The sequence below is a fragment of the Aythya ferina genome (genome assembly GCF_964211825.1).
Source record: "Aythya ferina genome assembly, chromosome: 3".
NCBI classification, from domain to species: Eukaryota; Metazoa; Chordata; class Aves; order Anseriformes; family Anatidae; genus Aythya; species Aythya ferina.
In genome coordinates this window covers 19,353,631-19,372,586 of record NC_140298.1, presented here as the reverse complement: position 1 = coordinate 19,372,586, position 18,956 = coordinate 19,353,631, and the positions used below count along the sequence as shown (strand labels likewise).

General features: G+C 42.4%; 1 protein-coding gene across 4 annotated transcripts in view; it reads right to left on the bottom strand.

Annotated features, from left to right (window-relative positions):
- The window catches only part of KCNK2 (potassium two pore domain channel subfamily K member 2), a 131,326-nt gene that overhangs the window by 75,840 nt on the left and 36,530 nt on the right, over positions 1-18,956 (bottom strand). For 2 of the 4 annotated variants that reach the window (XM_084512778.1, XM_084512781.1), the window contains one exon: positions 919-1,229. In XM_084512778.1, the coding sequence (XP_084368904.1) occupies positions 919-1,229 (311 nt within the window). Of the gene's footprint in view, positions 1-918; positions 1,230-1,646; positions 1,755-2,772; positions 2,952-18,956 lie in introns of those variants that run through there. The other 2 variants (XM_084512780.1, XM_084512779.1) reach the window with 2 other exon arrangements.

The following is an 18,956-nucleotide window of genomic DNA, read 5'->3' as shown; positions in this document are numbered from 1 at the left end:
CAGCTCTGGAGCCTGCTCTACCCATGGCACACGGATGCCCCCCACCCTCTTCTGCTCGTCCCCTTCCCACCCCCAGCCCCACAGCCCCAGATGGCCCCGCGGTTTCTGTGAATGAAAAGATCAATCCCTGCCAGCTCTTGGCTGTTCACCCCAGCCTCCCACTCCCAGAAGTGACATTTTTGGCAGCCCCTTGCTGTTCCCCGCAGTGCTGCTGGATAGCCATAAGAATACAGGCACACGGGATTTAACTTGGAAAGGGCCTCACGAGGCTCTGAATCTGTTTCTGTGCTACTGCAAATAAGTATTTCCTATGGTTCTAAGCCAGGTGACCTGCAAGGGTAAAGTCATGTTAGTAGGAACACACTGATTTACATCAGCTGGGGATGCACCTTTAAGAAGCACAGAAAATTGAGATTTAAGATCAAAATAGCAAGTGCATGGTGCTTTCCTGTACTTAAAACAAAATCAATAAAAAGAAGCATACAGCTGGAAGGAAAGCTAGCTTGATACAATCACGGTAAATTAGAACTCCTTTAAGGCAATGGATGGTGTATTTTCTTCTTCAGAATTGGACTTCTCAGATATTGACAGACCTAGTAAGGCACGAATCAATATATCAACTCCTTTGTGAACTATTAATTATATATATTGCTGATGAATAATCATTTAATTACCATAATGGGTGGCTTCAATGAAAAGGCTGTCTACTGAGTGCACTGGACCTAAAAATAGCAGTAGATTTTCCACCACGAGGCTTTGCGTGGAAATGCTATTGCTCAACTTCTGGCCTCACCACTTGTTACATTGCATGGCCAACACGGAGCTCGGCTAAGACAGCTCTCCCCCTGTATGCCAGCAGTGCTGCCATACATTATTTGTCCCTCTAAGGCAGGGCGACAAAGGTGTCGTATGGATTACCTGAATGAGTTCATCAAGCTCTGTTGCATTCACACAGGAATGCTGAGACACAAACGTCTGCTTCTGAATCACAATGGTGGTTTTCTGGGAGGTTTCATGAGGTTGCTCCAGGGCTTTAAACACTGTCGCTCCAATTATTAAATACACGACCACCACCAGAAAAATTGTTGAGACTGTCTTCCATTTCATAACATTAATAGCTGAATCGCTTTCCTCCCGTGAAGTGAGCACGGTAGGCTTGGTAGAAAATGATAATCTTGGTTTGGAGTTCTGAGTGGCCGATTTGGGATCCAGCAAGTCAGGTGCCGCCACTAACAAAACAGAAAAAGAAAGTTAATTTTTACAGGGCTGGTCAACGTGTGTTAACAGAGCTTCCTTCTTGCCAAGAGATTACAGAAATTCTACTGCTTCCAAGTGGAATTCTTACATAGTGGAATCTTTCCCTTAAATCCCATGCCGCCTTACAACAAAACTGCTGCTCGGGGAAGTGTTATCTGTTTACACTCACACCCACATTTGCAACATTTTCTCTGTGTGTGTCCCCTTACGATACATGATCACTTCCAAAAGGCAGGATTCCCCCTATTTGCGTATTTGTGTAAGGTGGCATTTTGCTGCAGAGATTCTTTATATCCACCACTGCCTTAAGCACTGCTAAGCAGCTTTCCAGCTGTATTTCCTTGGCATTACAGAAGTAGCAGAAAAATGCAAAGCCGTCTTTCTCTTACCTATTCTACCCTGTGCTCCGACAAACGCTCTCTTACAACAGTTGCACGATCACTTTGCAACTCCCAAGACGCAGCCATAAAAACAATGCGCTCTTCATCATACCGCTCCTAAAGCGTTAATTGCGTATCGATCAAACCCTTCGGAAAATACCAGTCAAACACGTGCACTTACTGGAAAAGTCACCCATTTGTTAAAGCGGGTATTTTTATTTACAGCTACGAAAACCCACAGGGTTAGGAAACGAGCAGCTGAGCGCGTTATCAAGTGTCTCCATAACTCATGTGACTGCCAGCAACTACGCGGGCAATGGAAAAAAAAAAAAATCCACCACATCAAGTGCAGGTAAAGGTCTCCTGCGGGATGATGGCCGCAGCAGTTGACTGCAGAAGCTATATTTAATTTGTCTTGAATTACAAGTACACGCTGAATGGCCGCAGCACGGCTCCCAGCTGCCGGGGGGGTGGAAGCCCAGCTGTGGAGGCAGAGCGGAGCCCCCCCGGTTGGCAGAGCCGGGACCCGATGGCCCCGCAGGGGCACCCCGGGCACCTGCTGCGGCGGGGGGCAGAGGATGGGGCGGGGGGGGGAGCATCTATCCCCGACCCCCGGCCAAAGTGGGGGGTCCTGGGCACCCCCGCATCCCTCTCACCCCCTTCGGGGCCGGCTCAACACGACCCCCCTCCCAGCCGGGGGCCGGGCGCGGCGCCCCCCTTGCACACACCTGCCCGCACCGCGCTGCGCACCCCCGGCCTCACCCCCCCACACCCCTCACCGTGCCCGGGGGCGACCCTCCGAGCCCCCCGCGGATGGGGGCTGCGGTGGGGAAGAAGGGGGGGTCCGGGGCTGCCCCCTCCCCTCCCGGCCGGCCCCACCGAGCCGCGGCGGCGAACAAAGGAGCGGGCACCGGGCACCGCCGCCCCCTCCCCGCGGCCGGTGCAATGCGCCGGGGGACCCCCGCCGGGATGCTCCGGAGATGGGAAGGGGATGGAAGGGAAGGGAAAAAGGAAAGGAAGAAGGGCAGGGCAGGCGGCCAGGCAAGGTGGAGAGGGGCGCGGGGAGGCAGGGGCGCACGCAGCATCCGCAGGGCTGGCAGCGGGGAGGGAGGCACGCCATTGTGCTCCTACTCACTTCTTATTTACCGACCCGCTGCCCTCTCCTCGCTCCACGGGCGGGCATCTTCTCGGGGCTCGGGCGGGTGCAGTCGGAGCCGGTTAAAGAGGCAGGAGAAGAAGCAGGAGAAGAAGGCAGAGAGGAGGAGGAGGAGGCTGGCGGGTGGGTCCGGAGCGCAGGGAGCGGCAGGGGCGGGCGGGCTGGCGGCGCGGATCCCGCGGGCTCCCCCCGGCCCCGGGGCGGGCGAGGTGCCTCGGGGCGCGCATCGCGCTCCGCCGCCTCCGCGCGTGCCCGCCTGCGCGCGTGCCCGCGGCTCCGGACGGGCACCGGGGGCATGCGGAGCAGCCCCGGCCCTTTTGGGGGGCGGCCGCCCCCGAAAACCCCCCGCCCCTGCTCCCACTCCCCGCTCCGCGCCCGCCTCCGCGCCCCTCGCCAAGCGCCCACCCGAGGGACCGAGGGCGACCTGGCTCCCAGCCCCGGCCACCTGGCTCCCAGCCCCGAGCCGGTCACCCCAGCCCGAGGGAGACGCCAGAAGCGCTGCCCGAACTGTGGCTGCTGCCCCTCAGAAGCCTGAACTGGTCCCCGTGATTTTGGCCTCGGGCTAAACCCAGTGTCAGCCACGCATGATGTGAGCCACGGGTCCGTTGTTCATGGCCAGGTGATGAAGGTCTGCGCTCATCTAAAAGGCAGAAGAACATTTGCCAGGAACAACCCAAAACTGCTTCCACCGCTGTGTAAAGTCTCCGCAAACGTGTTTGGAATTTACTCACCATACCAACTGGGTGTAGGTCGCAAGAATTTCACACCAGAGTCTGTCTCTGTACAACGGCCAAAGGCAGTCATACCTCGGGTGCTTGATGGGCTTTAATCCTGCTCAGATCAGCAGCACCATCAGCAAACGCTTTAGAAGCCACTTATTTTAGCACGTCGTCATATCAATGTGACATAATACAAATGAGTGTAATACCGAGTTCCTTAGGACTCCCATTTCTGCAGCATCAATCACGCCGCTCCTCCCTGGCGTGCTCACGTCTCTGCAATTTCTCCTCAAATCCTTTCCTACCGCTCCTCATCCCACCAGCCGATGGAGCAGCTGTTGAGTGACAAGAGATGCTGGGCCCAACACAGCAAGTAGCTCCTCCATCACATGCAGGACTTTGTTCACATAATCCAAATCCTCGAAGAATCAGATCCTCAAATGGTGGCAGGAGTCAGCCCTGTGACTCTTGAAGATGGAGGATTTTCAAGCCTGGAACTCTTTTTATACCAAAAAATATCATAGCCTTTCACCCTTCTCCCCAAAAGACGTCTCAGCCACAAGCGTATGTAAACACTGCCTGGTCCTAGCTCATGGAAAAGAATCACTTCATAGGATTTCTTCCAGCATCCTGTGGGAAATCAGGCATGAGCATTTTCCTGCACACTGAGTCTGTGTAAAATATTGTGGAAAATACTACTACATGCCTTTCTTTAGCAATCTAAATATTTGGAATCCAATTTTGTTTTTGCAAACGGAGGAATTATTATTAAATGTTTAAAAAGGGTCAGACTTATTGAGTACAATTTGAAAGCAATGGGAAGCTTCCAGATAGCTTCAGCAGCATTTGGATCAGGCCTTTCATTTAGGCATTCAACCAAACGGGCAGGAACCATTTTGGGTAGCAGGAGAGGTCCTCTCCAGAAATGACTGCAATGGTGCCCTACCTCTGACAGCTGAAAAGCTGTCCCTGGGAACGTAATTATTTCAAGTAATTATCTAGTGAACATCTTAAATATCTCCTTTGAACTGCCTGGTATTTTCCACCTACAGTGATCACAGCCACAGTACCCAGCTGGAGATCACTGCTTACTTAGACTGGACTTCAGCTCTGCAATCGCATTTCCACCAGGGATGTAAACATTCCACATATGGTACCTTTAACAACAAGCACCATCCAACAAAAATGTACAACAAAAATGTACAAAAAAAGCTATTGTGTGTAACAACTCCCATGTTCTTGAGGCCTTCTACAGCACCAACATTTATTCTGTGTAGTTGTGCCCGCCGATATTTTTATTGTAACATGCACCACACAGTTTGAATATTGTGTGTGACCATTTCACCCTCAAATTTGGAACTGGCATTTGAACGGTTTAAAGTTCAGGCCTGTAGCAGTCCTGAACTTTTCTAAACAAACACACTCAAATGCAGCGTGTCACTGGCAGTGTGTCACTGACAAAACACACCACCAACCAATGTGGATGAGATTAAGTAATAAAAGGGGTTATAGCACAGAGCTCCAGCCTTGAAAGCAAATGGGCTCGCTGCTGTGCCAAGAGATTTATCTGAACAAACTAAAGAAAATCCTCAAATGCTTACAAGTCAAAGTATCTACAGGTTTGTGTATTTCACGCTAACACGAGAAAGGCTGGCAAAATACGGGACTGACAAAAGCTGTCTTAAAATGTGGCGGCATGAGCTTGGGATGGCCACAGTGCTCACAAAGAGCGGCTGCAGGAAGCTGCTCGACCCTTTGAAATGCTGAAAGTAGGCTTGTCCGAGAGAGGCAGGCATGCAGCAGGCAGAGGAAGTGCCTGTGACATGATAAACATAGCAATCACATATTCATACAAATAACAGCTGTACATGACCTAAGCATAGATCTGATAGGGCAAAAGCGCACTTGTAAGGAAATAGTTATTCCAGAAGAATAGAAAGACTAATTTAAAAAGCCTACATAAAAAAATACCCTTATCTGCTGCTGCTTTCTGTTCTTATTTTCAGTCACAGGAGCCATCCCCTCCCTGCAAGACCAGGAGAAGCATTTTGGGCCCAGAGCAAGGGGTTCCTCTGCAGCCCCACTGCTGGGTGACACAAATTCTGTTCTCCTCTATCCAGCTGCACAATAGGAGGCATCCCAGCTTCCAGCCTTCTTTATTCATGTTTAATTGCCAAGGATTTGTGCATCCCCAAGGGGCTGTTATGGCACAGCATCCCATGAGGGCATTTCCCTCCCTGCTTACTCCCAACACAAGAGCATCTCTGGGTTTCCGCACAGAAACACAGCTTCCCATAGCTGCTGTACCCTGAAGAAGGAGAAGACTCAGACAAGGGTCAGGCACATTTGGGCTCATGGGTGGTAATTTAGGCTCTCTTTTCCTCCCGGAGATGCTTCAGGGATGTGGCCCTCCAGTGCTTCTCACCAATCGTGAAAAGATTGGCGCTGCTCAGTTTTATTACAACAGAGCCCAGAAGAAATACTGCTGCACTTATTTTGTAGGTTAATTTTTAGGCAATTTTTATGTATTCAGCAGAACCTAAAAATGACTTGTCTCTTGACTTCGTCAGAGACATTGAAAGATCTCTGTCAGTTCTTTATGGATAATTATGACATTAGGGCCATGCTACGTCAGTGTGTTCTGCCACTAAACTGTTAGTCATATCCTTCCAAGGGAATTTACACAAAACAAGAAACTAAAGGCATGCAGCCCGCTTCTCCTTCCAGTGGGTGAGGAGACAGATGGGGGGGTCTGGGTGCCATGCTCCCTTCCCACCACCAGCAGTGAAGGCCATGGAGAAGGTGCCGGGCTGGAGGCGCTTACAGTAAATCCCTACTCAGCCTTTGCTCACCTCTCGAAATCCATACAGCAGTTAGTGGCATGGACAACATCAAACTCCCTACTTTATCCTATCCACACTATCTGAGTCTTTTAATGCCTCCTTCCCACTCCTTGCTCGAACATACGTGCATAGACAAGAATGAACCTTCAGCACGACTCCTGCAAACCTGACTGAAGACTTCTTACGCTATTACTGCACCTATCAGTTGGCAATATTTAAAAATGCATGAACACTTTTAATTCACATTTTTAAATGAGTTAAACATTACGTGGTGCAACTGGTATATGTATTAATGAGTTCTACCTACCCTGAGCGTCTGTTTTAGTGTGATGAATTATTTGTTCAGCAGAAAAGCCATTGTTCCGCACCTCATCAATTCATAGAAAAAATGTTTACATGTGCCTATCTATTTTCATACAGCTCAGTTGTCAGTTTTAATTACACTCTAATTCTTTCCATCACAAGTAATTCTTATCTATTAATCCAAGTGTGGCAAGTGGGAAGTTGTTTTAGGATCCACAAAGTACTTGCTATAGTAATTAATATTGTGAATGTGTATTTTTCTTTACTGGCTTGCAAATCTCCCAGTGGGTTTCCTCCCTGCCTGTGTCGTGTTACCAGATCTAATGGGATTTATTTGTCACATGTTCTGCCACTGTTTTTTCATATTTGCTTTCACAAATCTGTTATGCTTGGGCAGCTTCCGAAGCAACAATTATAACTAACTTTTCAATGTCATTCTCATCAATGATAAATGTGAATTGCCATATGTCACCTTTATTATGGTTTATTTATGCACAGGAAAAATTTACTAGTACTTTGAATTAGTAATCTCCTTGAGGGAAATCTAGTGTTGCTTTGAGTTGATCACAATTTTTTGTTGTTGTTTGTTTTGGTTTTGTTATTTGTTGTTGTTGTTATTCATCCAAATGTTCTACAAAATTGCTGTTTGTAATTTATTTTTAATTTTTGCTAGTTGTGGTCTCTTTAAAATAGGAGACTGACAATGGTAATATCTAGATTTTATATTTGGCTGTCCACACCCATTAGTACAAATCATGCAACTGTCCTCATAGATTTTCATGGCACAGCTGGATGACTTACGACATGGAAACTTAGTCTCTGTATTGTCTCTGCAGAATGGAAAAAAAAGGCATGGAATATTTTTAAACAAAAAGAACATGCATGTAAGACCACATACATGAAGCTTTGACCAAAAGAATGGCCAAGGTTCATACTAAAGCAGGTTTTCTTAAGTAAGCAGGTGCTCATTTTTAAACTATGTCTTGAGAATCTGGTTTTATATTTGCAAAATAGCACATGCACATTTTAGGGCATTCTGCAAATAATTACGCATACCTTTGGTGCAACAATCTTTAAATAAAATAAAATACAGACAGACACTGGAAATCACCTAAAATAGTATTAGTGGTTTTCTTGTATAGTAATCCACAAATAACATTTAGAAGAAACAAAACAAAGGAAGAGAGGAAGAGAGAAGAAAAGGGGGAGGAGAGGAGAGCAGAGCAGAGCAGAGCAGAGCAGAGCAGGCCTGGGCATTACTAAATACCATGCAGGGATAATGAAAGAACTTGTTAGTAGAAATAAAGAATACAAATGAGTAAATGAAAAAGAAGAACATTAAGTATCATCTACGTTTTAAAAAGCATCGAACTTATTCTACTTGGCAGTAGCCATAAGAAAAGTTGCAATGTAATATATTAATTATTTTCAAATGTGCACAAAAGACACAGTTTTCTGGCAGTCTCTCAGCTCTTAGCTGCATGGAGATGCATCTGGAAAAGATGCTACAAATTCTTTATAGAAAGACAGGCATTTGCTAGTCATTTTTTTTTTAAAATCTGATCACTTGTTCTAAGGATAGACCTCTTATTTTATCTCTTCTCAATTATTTTGTCATTTTCTCCTCCCCTCATGCCAGGCACAGAGCTCACAAATCACACTGGGAAACTAAGCTCTGCACTAATGCTAATGTCAAAATATGGCAGTTGCAAGTAATGGTTATTTAATTTAAAGAAGCACAGAGTTCCAGCTTTAAAAACTAGGAAAAAAAAAAAAAAAAAAAAAAAAAAAAAAAAAAACTCCTAGATTCGCTTTTAAGCACCTAAACAAGGGTGAAAAAATAATTTCTTATCACATGAAGACTCTGACTTTAAGAATCAGGGTATCATATTTGCCCTAAGAACTTAGCTTTATCTCCAAATGATCACCTGCCCCAGCCAGTGACCGAATCTTTCTGCTTTGGTAAAAATGCCACCAGCACGATGCAGGCAGAAGTCTGGATCAACAGAACCCAGTTTTCATAACATGCTTGGACAGCAAGAAGTATGAACTGCTGCTATTCTGACACATACCTCAGTACACTGGGATTGTTTGGTACGTCTATCCTTGAACACACTTCCCTACTTTTTCTTCAAGTGTAGACCTTGATAGCTGGGGTTTGGTGGTTGAATCCTGAGCTGGAAGCTATGGTCAGTGCCAGCAAGAGAACAAGCTACAGGTTCATACTCAGCCTTTCAGTTTTAGAGAGTTTTCAAATATCTCTTGACATTTTTTTTTTTTTTGCTAGAAATAAGGATTTCAATTGTGTCTTGCCACTGATGTCAAACAGGCAAAGAAATTGATTTGTTGCTTTGTACAGTTTCATCTTTTATTTTCATTTGTTAGAGAGAATATCACAAGCTGGTCTCTAGTTCTAAGGAAAGTAGAGGTACTATTGGGGGAAGATTGGCCCACATTTTCCACTTTGAATAGCAAATACAAATATAGCCCAGATGTAAATACCCCAGGCATCAAATGGAACCAGACACACTTCAGACTGGTACTGGTGAGAAAGTTACTTTATATGACCCCTTCACATAAAACACCTAATATTAATATTATAAAATCTCTGTGATATGTCAGCAGCCTGGACTTAAAGGACACTCTATTTCTAGAATCCTCAACATTTTAATATTTTCATAATCACTTGCCCAAAAAGATCATTTGCCCTGTTGCATAAGCGGTCAAAGTGAGATTTTACAAAATACTTTATGACAGAGTAAATGGCATTTCTTCATAAAATCTATTTTCTTTTAAATTATTTATATTGGCAACAGATAGAACATAAATAACTTACTGAAAAAAAAAAAAAAAAAAAAAAGTAAGTTTTCTGTAATGCGTTTTTGTTAAAAAATGGAAAAATACAAATTTAAGAATCACGATTGCCAAGAGAAGTTAGTAGGAAAAAAAATAAAAAATAAAAACATAAAGAAATCAATTCCTGAAATTATTGCTTTCCTGGCTTTTCATGTTCTCTCTCATAACAACTTCAGATATTAAGGAGATTATTACTCGGAAAATTTACTTAAGGCATTATCCACTAAGAATATCTCAATAGAAGAAATACAACAAAAGCAGAGAGTGAGGAAGCCTCAGGCTGAACATTTGCACTATATTCTTGGGGTCTCATTGGCAATTTCCTTCTTCGTTTTAGAGGAAGGATGCGATGATTTTTCTTACTCATAAAAAATTGCCTATAAGATTTTGGTAAGTCAACTGTGATTGCAATACTATGACTAGTAAAGTAGACTTGAGGAGAAAATATCCCTTATTTCTACCTTACAGGATCACAGGGAGTAGGTCCCACATCCTGCTAGCAAATCTGCTGCCCAAGGTGTAATCCAGATGATGGATATGGGTATACCTGCACATCACAAGTGCCCCCACAAGTTGCTGTGTGGGTATTCTGAGGAAGCTGCTACATGCGTCAGCTTGTGTGGCACCACAACACAAAAATAGGCAGCTCCTGAAGGTAGGACAGGTATGGTCTTCACAGCAACACAAACTGGTAGCTCTCAGCATGGCAAGCTAGCTCAAATACAGTGCTTCCATGGCATTTCTGTGCTGCCTCAAGTTCTGGAGTTGCTTCTATGCCAGCTACTTTCCTTTCTCCTATGTCATTGTGCAGAATACAGACATCACAGACATAACATCTGACTTGGATAGAGGTGCCCATCTGCAGAGCTGTGACCTTCAGGAACCCTATTTCTTTTAACTTCTGCGTTTTCACTGGTGATGTTCTTTAGCAAGCTTTCTGCTTCTGGACACAACCACTTCCCACCATGCTGCTCAACACTAATGTCTTTCTTACGCCCAATTGATCCAGAAAATAAGCCTTCCTTACTTATCTCCTCAGGGGAGTTTATTTGGAAGGCTTTTCTGGAAGGCTAGCAGAACAAACTTTATGTAAAATGTAGGGACGGTTGCCACTTTCTTTTAAAACAGAAATAAAATAAACGCCTCCACCAGTTTTTATGCAACAGTGCAATGACTAGAGAACTCTTTCAGGATATAGGAGAAAAGGACTCCAATAATTTCTTCTGTGTACAGGAATTTAAATCTACATCTGTTGCCTTCCTGGAGAGAGCCTGTCATTGGGACTTACCCTGTTCCGTCAAGCCACACTTAGAGATCATCAATCCCTGACACATTACTGGACCCACGCATGCTGTCCTGTGATTGCATCTAGTCACTAAGAGATATTACTGAGCTGTTTATTGTTCTTACCTATGTACTGGTGCAAAATTAGTTTTACACTCGAGTGTTATAAATTGTAATATACTTACACGGGTGCTTAGAAAGTTTACCCTCCTTTGCCTTCAGCAGGAAGAATTTTACTGAAAACAGGTAAATGACTTGTTTACCCTCAGGCCAAGCACTGAGCTTGTCATTATGTCTTGCCTTCGTACTATGGTTTCTTCAGAACCAGGTACCTGCTGACTTCTGCCTGAGCCTGTGCTGCCACAGAAGGGCACTCCAAAGGCATCTCTACAGAACAAAGACTAACGCATGGCAGGCAGGATGTGAGAGGACCGGATTCCAGTGGCTATGAGCTCTGGGAATTATTTTGGAAAGTATTTTGGCTCAAGTGCCTACCAGCTACATGGGAAAGAGAAATCACCTTTAAGCCTAACTAGAATGAGATTTAGCTACAGCATGTTTTATAGTTTCATTTCTCATTCCTTTCTGCAGATATAGTCACTGATTTTATATTATTTTAACATTTTAGTATTATAAATTAATTTCATTTTTTTAACTGAAAGCTAATTAGAACTAAGACAGATTTCAGGACGCCTAGCAGACCTTAACCACCTCAGTACGTGGCAAATGCTTCAGTGTGTTTCATCTTGTTCTTACTGTCCCAAACACCCCAAGTTTATCCTCTAGCTTGTAAGACTGAGGTTCATTACTGGAAAAATCAGACAACAGGTAGAAAATTAGCTTCCACTATTAGTATTAATCAGAACCTATTCAACAAACATCAGAATAATAAGTAGATGGCATGAAATTCAAGCCACCTCCTTAGATATACAATAATGCCATAATCCAGCGGGCATTAAACAGATCTCATGAGATCCCAATTCTTCCTGTAGAATTCAGGATTTGTGAGGTGGGTAAAGGACACAAAGAGTTATAGAGAAAACCCTCCTGGCTTAGTGATTCTGTATTCACTTGGCAGAGGAAGACATGAGTTCCTGCTCCAAGGACTGCTTATGCATTTTAACCAGCGACAGTTTCAGTGAAAAATCCAAGCACAGAAACAAACTACATCTGATCACTTCGACGCGTATTTATCACTGATAGTCATCATCAGTCTTAGTCAGCAAACACCACACTGACACTGCCTCCCTTTGAATTCTTTAACAAGTTTGCTTGTTTGGCATGCCAGCAGACAAACCATCAAGGATGTTGCAACACGCAGAAAACTTCTGCTAACTCAGTTCAAGCAGAGTAATTAACAGAACTAATCAATTTCAAATGAATGAGATCAAAGAAATCTCCCATCACATGACTGTTTAGAATAACTCAAGGAAGATTAATTTATATCCCAGTGTTCTCTTGATCCCAATAGGTTGCTCATGACAGAAGAGTAAAAAGAAATCTTATTCTCATCAATCACTTTCATTATTACTCAAATGCTTACTGTGTACAAGGGTCCACACATTCCTCTGGTTTTAGACAAGAAAGCAACCTGTCAATAACTGCTGAGCTATCAGTCACTCAGAATGACTGCTTAGGGAAGAACATACACATATTCTCTGTAGAATATTTAACAGAAACTTTTATATGGAAAAACACAACTTGTATTTTGAAGAGTCACACCCAACCATGTTTCTCTTAAAGTAAATGACATTAAAGCCATATACAAAAATTACTGATGAACTAACAGCAACATATCCTTCAGTATATTACTTGCACGTTATAGATAGGTATACTTCTGTATTATCTATACGTACTTCCTTTATCTAGCAGCTATAGTCTGTAATTATTATTATATTATAATATTAGTACATCATAATCAGTTTATAATAATGACATAAATACAGGAAGCTTGATAAAACACTCCTTATATACTCCTAATGACCTTGCTTATACACTACTATAACGCAACAAAGATCATAGCTATCATTCAGATGTAGTAGAAGTAAAATCATTAACTTTATGTTCCTTAGCCTCATATTCATTTAATGCTACAGAATTTATAATGCCAAGCTGGATTCTTGGAGGCTAACCTGTATGTGAAAGGCATTGCATGGTCCAGTAGCCTGCAATAATGGAAGACGAGGGGCGGTGACCCAGTATTTCTCCCAGTCCAGATCCATGTCTCCGTGTCTCTTTACTGCATATCCGTGTGATCCCACTGACTTAGACTACACCAGTACAAATAAAGTCATCCAAGGTTTGGTCACTACCTCTTGTACCTCAGTGCTTATGGGCTGTGGGCTTAGGCAACACAATGATTTAAATCACCAGCCTCTATGTTGACATGTCTAATGTTATTCACTTTTCAAACATGCCATATGCAGCTCTAGTTCCCTGTTTAACAAAAGAAGAAAGCCAGTCACCCTACAAAGGAACTCTCAGCTTCCAGGAACCGCTATGAACTAGCCACTGGGCAATACAGCAGGAACAGAGGTGGACTAAACCCTGTCAAACTCCAGGATTTAAACCTCTCAAGGGAGGATCTGTTTGCACATTGGATTCCAGATGTCAATTTGGTGTTTTATTTTGAAAGACAGGGCAGAGTTAAAAAGTGGGAAGGTAGGCAGAAAGAGAACAAAGAGCTAGAAGGCATTGCTCAGTGCAACTCAGTAGCTGAAACACTCACCCAGGAGACAGGAGAGGAGATGTGGGCCCACAACTTCTACCTCCCTTTGAGTGCTTTAACCAGCAAGGCATTGGGTGGGGTATTCTTAATCCCCACATTTTTAGCTGCTTATGATTTTGGCAATAAAGCATTTACTACTGGCACCCATGTCCTAACAGGCCACAACTGAACTCTTTTATACCGTTTTTACACATAACTTATTCCGGCAAATTCCCATAAACTTCAAAGGAAGCCTAAAAACTTACAGGCATTCAGTTCTCACATTATCTATGGCTGTGGCTATATTTATGTTCCCATGCAAGCCTTGGCACGCCCCAGGGTCCTGCTCCACAGATCATTCAGACCAATGCCTGGTGGCAACATGCCATGGCTCATGCTCAGGCTCTGGGCTTGAGTTTTCCTTGGCATGGGAATTGGGCAGAGAGGCGCGGAGATGAGGGGCTTGGCACATGCCTGGGTCTTGCCCCGGTACAGAGCTGGCACTCAGCCAGCATCTGATTCTGAGCTCAGGAAAATGGGAAGGTCTCCCATATACCATGACACAGAAGTAGCCTACCTACTTAAGAAGTTTTCATGGGTGTTCAACAGGGCACAGCTCTCAGAAAATGCTATCTGCATGAAAACTCAAAAGGCAAACACTAAAAATGCATGCCTGAAAAGTGTAAACAGCTTGGTTTTGGATAAACTGGAACTATGATAGAAGCCCACTTATATGTAATATTAAAAATAGGTGTACAGACCAAGCCAAACCACAGTCACCCATTAATTCACAATGGACAGAATGGCAATTATTCCAAGTGGCTTATTCCTCTAGTCCTTACCAAGAATCTTCTCATAAGTAGAGACTGCTAAGTCTAGCTAGAGATATGTGTTGGCCTTATTACCATATCATATGCAAGTAAAACTTTGTGAATTTATTTTTATTTAATTAATTCTTAGAGGTAGAAAAGTGCTTCATTTTCATCAAAGGGACACAGAAAATCTTGACTTAAAAACATTACATATGGAGTTTCCTATGGAAAAAAAAAATTATCAGGTTGTGGCTCAGCTCTCTGCATACTCAGTTGTCAATGTGCACTGAAAGAACTGGGTCATTTTTCTCCTTTGTCATGGACATTTTCTTCTAAAATCTCCAAATCATATAATGGATATAATAGAATGTTTCCTTATTACACGCATGTTTAACAATTTCTGATCTTTGTTCTACATTTTCCTTAGCATTCTCTTATGACAGTAATGACTGTTTTCATCTTCTTGTTTCTTTGTGAAATTTGCTTCTTTATAATTTTTTGCTTTGCTGGCTATACCTTCATTTAGTTGTCTTCTTTTAATCTATGTTTTTCTTTCTGCCTGTAAGTGTTTTTGGCTTTCTAGCTTCTATATTCTCCCTGTGAGATGAAACACTGCCTCTGTCTCCTTCAATAAAAAGTAAAATTCTATGCAATTACATTTAGTTTGTATACTGCTATTATGAAATAGTTTGTCACTGCACAATCTGGGCTTTTTTGTTCGTATTCAGATTGACTTAAAATTTTGTATTGACTGGTGTATCAATATCCAGTTCATAAGCAACAACAATTCCATTCTTGTTCAAGAGGGCATTCCACTCATCTGAAATAGGTCTCTATCTGAGCAATTTCCACAGAACAATCTTCTACACTGTGCAAAGTACTTATACTTAATTTCCTTTTAGGTATGGCTTCCCACAGCTAGTTTAGTTTCTTTCCAGAATAGTAGCTCTGTCAAAGGCCAGACATTGTTCTGTTCCCCATTTTTTTCCTTCAAGTGTAAACTTTCACACTACTTCTTGCAAATTCACTCCCCATGATAATTGATCTGTTGAAGATTTTCTTCACTTTGTCAATCTTCTTTTTAATATTATTATTATTTATTTAATAAGACTTGTTTGTTCATCCAATCTACTCTGCTGTCACCTCTTTTCATTCTAAAAATGCAGTCCCATCTAAGCTTGTTCCGCAACCTGACAAAGTAATACTGCTTCTTCTAAAGGTAAGTCAGACTCATACAATGTTTTTTGCTCAGTTCTGCTCTCCAAAGTCCACCGCAGCCTGATCTCAAAATAAGATTCCCATAAACACTGAAAAAAGCATGAGTTTTTTACAAATATTAAATAAATTTCTCTTTAGGTATTTCATAGGTAATTAATGCCTCTCTGAATTTCATTCTTTCTAAGAGCGTGACTCTCCTGAATTTTTTAGCACAAAATGGTAATTAAACTTCTATAATTGTAGGCTATTAAACTGTATCCAATGCCTCTGGCCCAAAATTACTGGGAAAAAAAATAAAATAGCTAGCTTTGCCCACCTTTCTTCTTAGAAACCTTTCCTTTTGAAGAGACAAAATCCTCCTTCAGTCCCTCTGCCTGATGCATTTCTAGAGGATTCCAGCAGCTGTAGTCCTGAGCTGCTCTTCCAGGCTCTTCACCTCTCACATTCTTTTTTCTACTTTTCTAACACTGGATGCATGTTTCTTTTTCAATGTCTTCTTCGTGTATCAGAGAGTGTTTTTGGGTAGTAATTACTGAAAATGCTCAGGTTGAATCCTGTAATTCTTATGAGTCTTTCCAACTAACAAATGCAAACTAACATAGAAAACGGGTATATGTAACACTGGAGCTTGTGAGGGAGGGAAACTGACCCTTGTCTTCCTCTTGCTCTTGAGCTGTTCTGATTCAAGGCAATGCATTACAGAGAATGCTACACTTCTGCCTAAGACTATTCAAGGTCCAATTACCCTTAACTCCTCACTTCAGCCTGAGTCTAAAGTAAGTTTTGTGGCCACAAGATGGAGATTCTTATCAGCACTAGGTCACCTATAAGTGAAAGGGGACAGTTAGCTCTTCCTGCAAGGAATCCAAAGTTGCTGGTCCTCAAGCAGGAAGCCATCAAACCTATAATAAGCCAGACCTTCCTAGTCTGTTTTAACCAAATTTATTAGAAGTCTTGTTAAATCATCTTTGTATTGATTATTTTTGCTAACATCACCAATATATATGTGGGAGGGTTTGGCCAGCAAATGCTATCAGAGTGCTGCATGCTAACCCACAGGAGCTGGTGAAGCAGGAAAAGTGCACTTAGCTCTAGTCATTGGTGCTCCACAAAAATTAACCCAATGTGGAGCAGAAAATATTTTTAGATGGATTGTGTCAGAAGAAACTGGAAGAGCTCATCTACCTTATTCTGGCAAAATGAAAGCTGAGAAAATATCTGATTGCTGTGTGTGGATACATCAAAATGACTTTTTTGAGCTAATGGACCATGCTGGCACAAAAACAAAACCATTCTGTGAATAAATTTAGGCTGGAAATCAGAAAAAGCATGAGAAGTGCTAGCTTCTGGAACAATCTCTCAACAGGGAGGCTGAGAACAAAAAACCCACATTGTAAAATAGAGCCTGATCAGCGTAGATGCTTATATAGAGGTTTATCTGACATAAAGTCTTTAAAAAAAAAAAAAAAAAAAAAACACAAACAAACAAACAAACAAACAAACAAAAAAATAAAACAAAAAAATAAAAAAAAAAAAAACAGAGATTGGTCTCATAGGGTCAAGAGAGTTGGTGAACCCTCCTGACTCCATAAGCCACATTCTCCAATTTTCACAGAGCCACATAGACCAGACACTTCAGAGAGCTGTGGGGAGAGTGGATAGCTCAGCAAGTCCCAGATCATTTACTGTTCCCTTGTGGATTTGGGCTGGATGGCCTTTGCATCCCAGAAGAAGTCATGCCCATTGGCTCATGTCCCCCAGCAGCCTCCAAACCACTGCCACATGAGTGCTGTAACCCCAGAATTGGAGCCAATTTGGCATACAGATCAAATAATAATAATAATAATAATAATCCCAAGCCCTCTCTGTCACACTGAGATGTAATGACCTTGCAATCCACAGCTTTCAGATACCAGTGTGCCCCTTTTCCAGCCTAAGGAGAATAAAAATCTTCTGAAATAAGAAAGTGTTCTAGAACAAGATTTTTTAAAGAACTTTTTTCTCTAATTTCCTGTATTTTTTAGCAACAGTAACACTAAGAACCACAGTGAAAACTGAATATCTTTATACTAAGTTATCATCATCAGGGTGAAACACTGTACTGATAACTTGAGAAGATTTGTGATTTAAGAGGCAATAACAGTGTCCAGGACTGCATGTTCCACCAAAGCCATAACACTCACAGCAAGTAAGTGTCAAAGCTGAAGATATGTGCCATTTATTAATAGAAGATGGAGTTATTGCTGAGTTAAGAAGTAGCCTGGAGTTACTAGTATAATTAAAAATTGTGATTAAATATTAAGATGATTGAAAAAATTTAAATCGTGAGCTGTCAAAGTGCCAAGTAAAAATTTTAAAGACAAATTTAAAAAGCAGTGGGAACAATCTTTTCCTACATTTTCCATTTTTTTTTTTTTTGTTACCAACCCTTTTTCACCTTTTCTAACATAATCCCCACACTCTTTTCTATGATTTTTGCAAAGGTTAGCAAGGTTACCTATGTCTACAACATACTTTTGTTGATAATATGTGTTTGGAAATTGCTGAAGAGACTGTGCTTGTTCCCATGTGAAACAGAGAAAATATCATAGTGAAAAGGAGGACAACCCCTTCTGGGATGGAACTGCAGTCAGAGAGAACAAAATAAGTGCTTTTGGATACAGTTAGGAAAATGAATCAGAAGACTGAGAATAGGTTGATTGTGGGTTATTTGGTTGTCTAAATGCTGGTTGTTTTTTTCAGGATTTTCCATCCCAATTTTCTCTGCTGTTCCGAAATATTCTTCTTAATTTGGGTAAATAAAGTCCTTTTTTTTCTGTGTGTCATCTAAGGGAAGTCAGAGCTTGATATGACTTCTTAGTTGCTGAGAAGGACCTAAGGAGCCAGGCAATTGCTGAAGCTAGACTATGAAGGCAGCATGTACACTGGCACCACAGCTGGCCAGGAGCTAGATGTTTCCATATATGCAAATGTCCTCTTCTTTGTACTGTAAGAATGACAACTTGTTAAAACAAGTTTTGTGTGTTTTTTTTCTGTGAAGAGCTAGGTGAAAGACCCACACACATGCCACAGAAGAAAGCAGACGGTAGGTCAGGGAGCCTCTCTGGGAACACTGGAGACTCAAGAGCCAGCATAAATCTGCTTGATCCAGTGCCTGGGCCAGCCCAGCACCAGCAAGTAAGGTAGGTGTGCTACTGTGGCCATGGTGGAGCTGAAATGCAGGTTCCCGTGAGAAGTTTCAGTTAGACCAGTGTTTTCCTGTGTTGTTTTTTCTTGAAAAAAAATTGTTTCTGTCTTCAAAGACATTCTGTTACACCTCAAAAAAAAAAAAAAAAAAATTTACCAGTTCCGATTTATGGCAGCAAATAACAGCAACACAGCCTTGTCCCTGCTATGCCGGATCTGCATTCCTCCTGTCTAG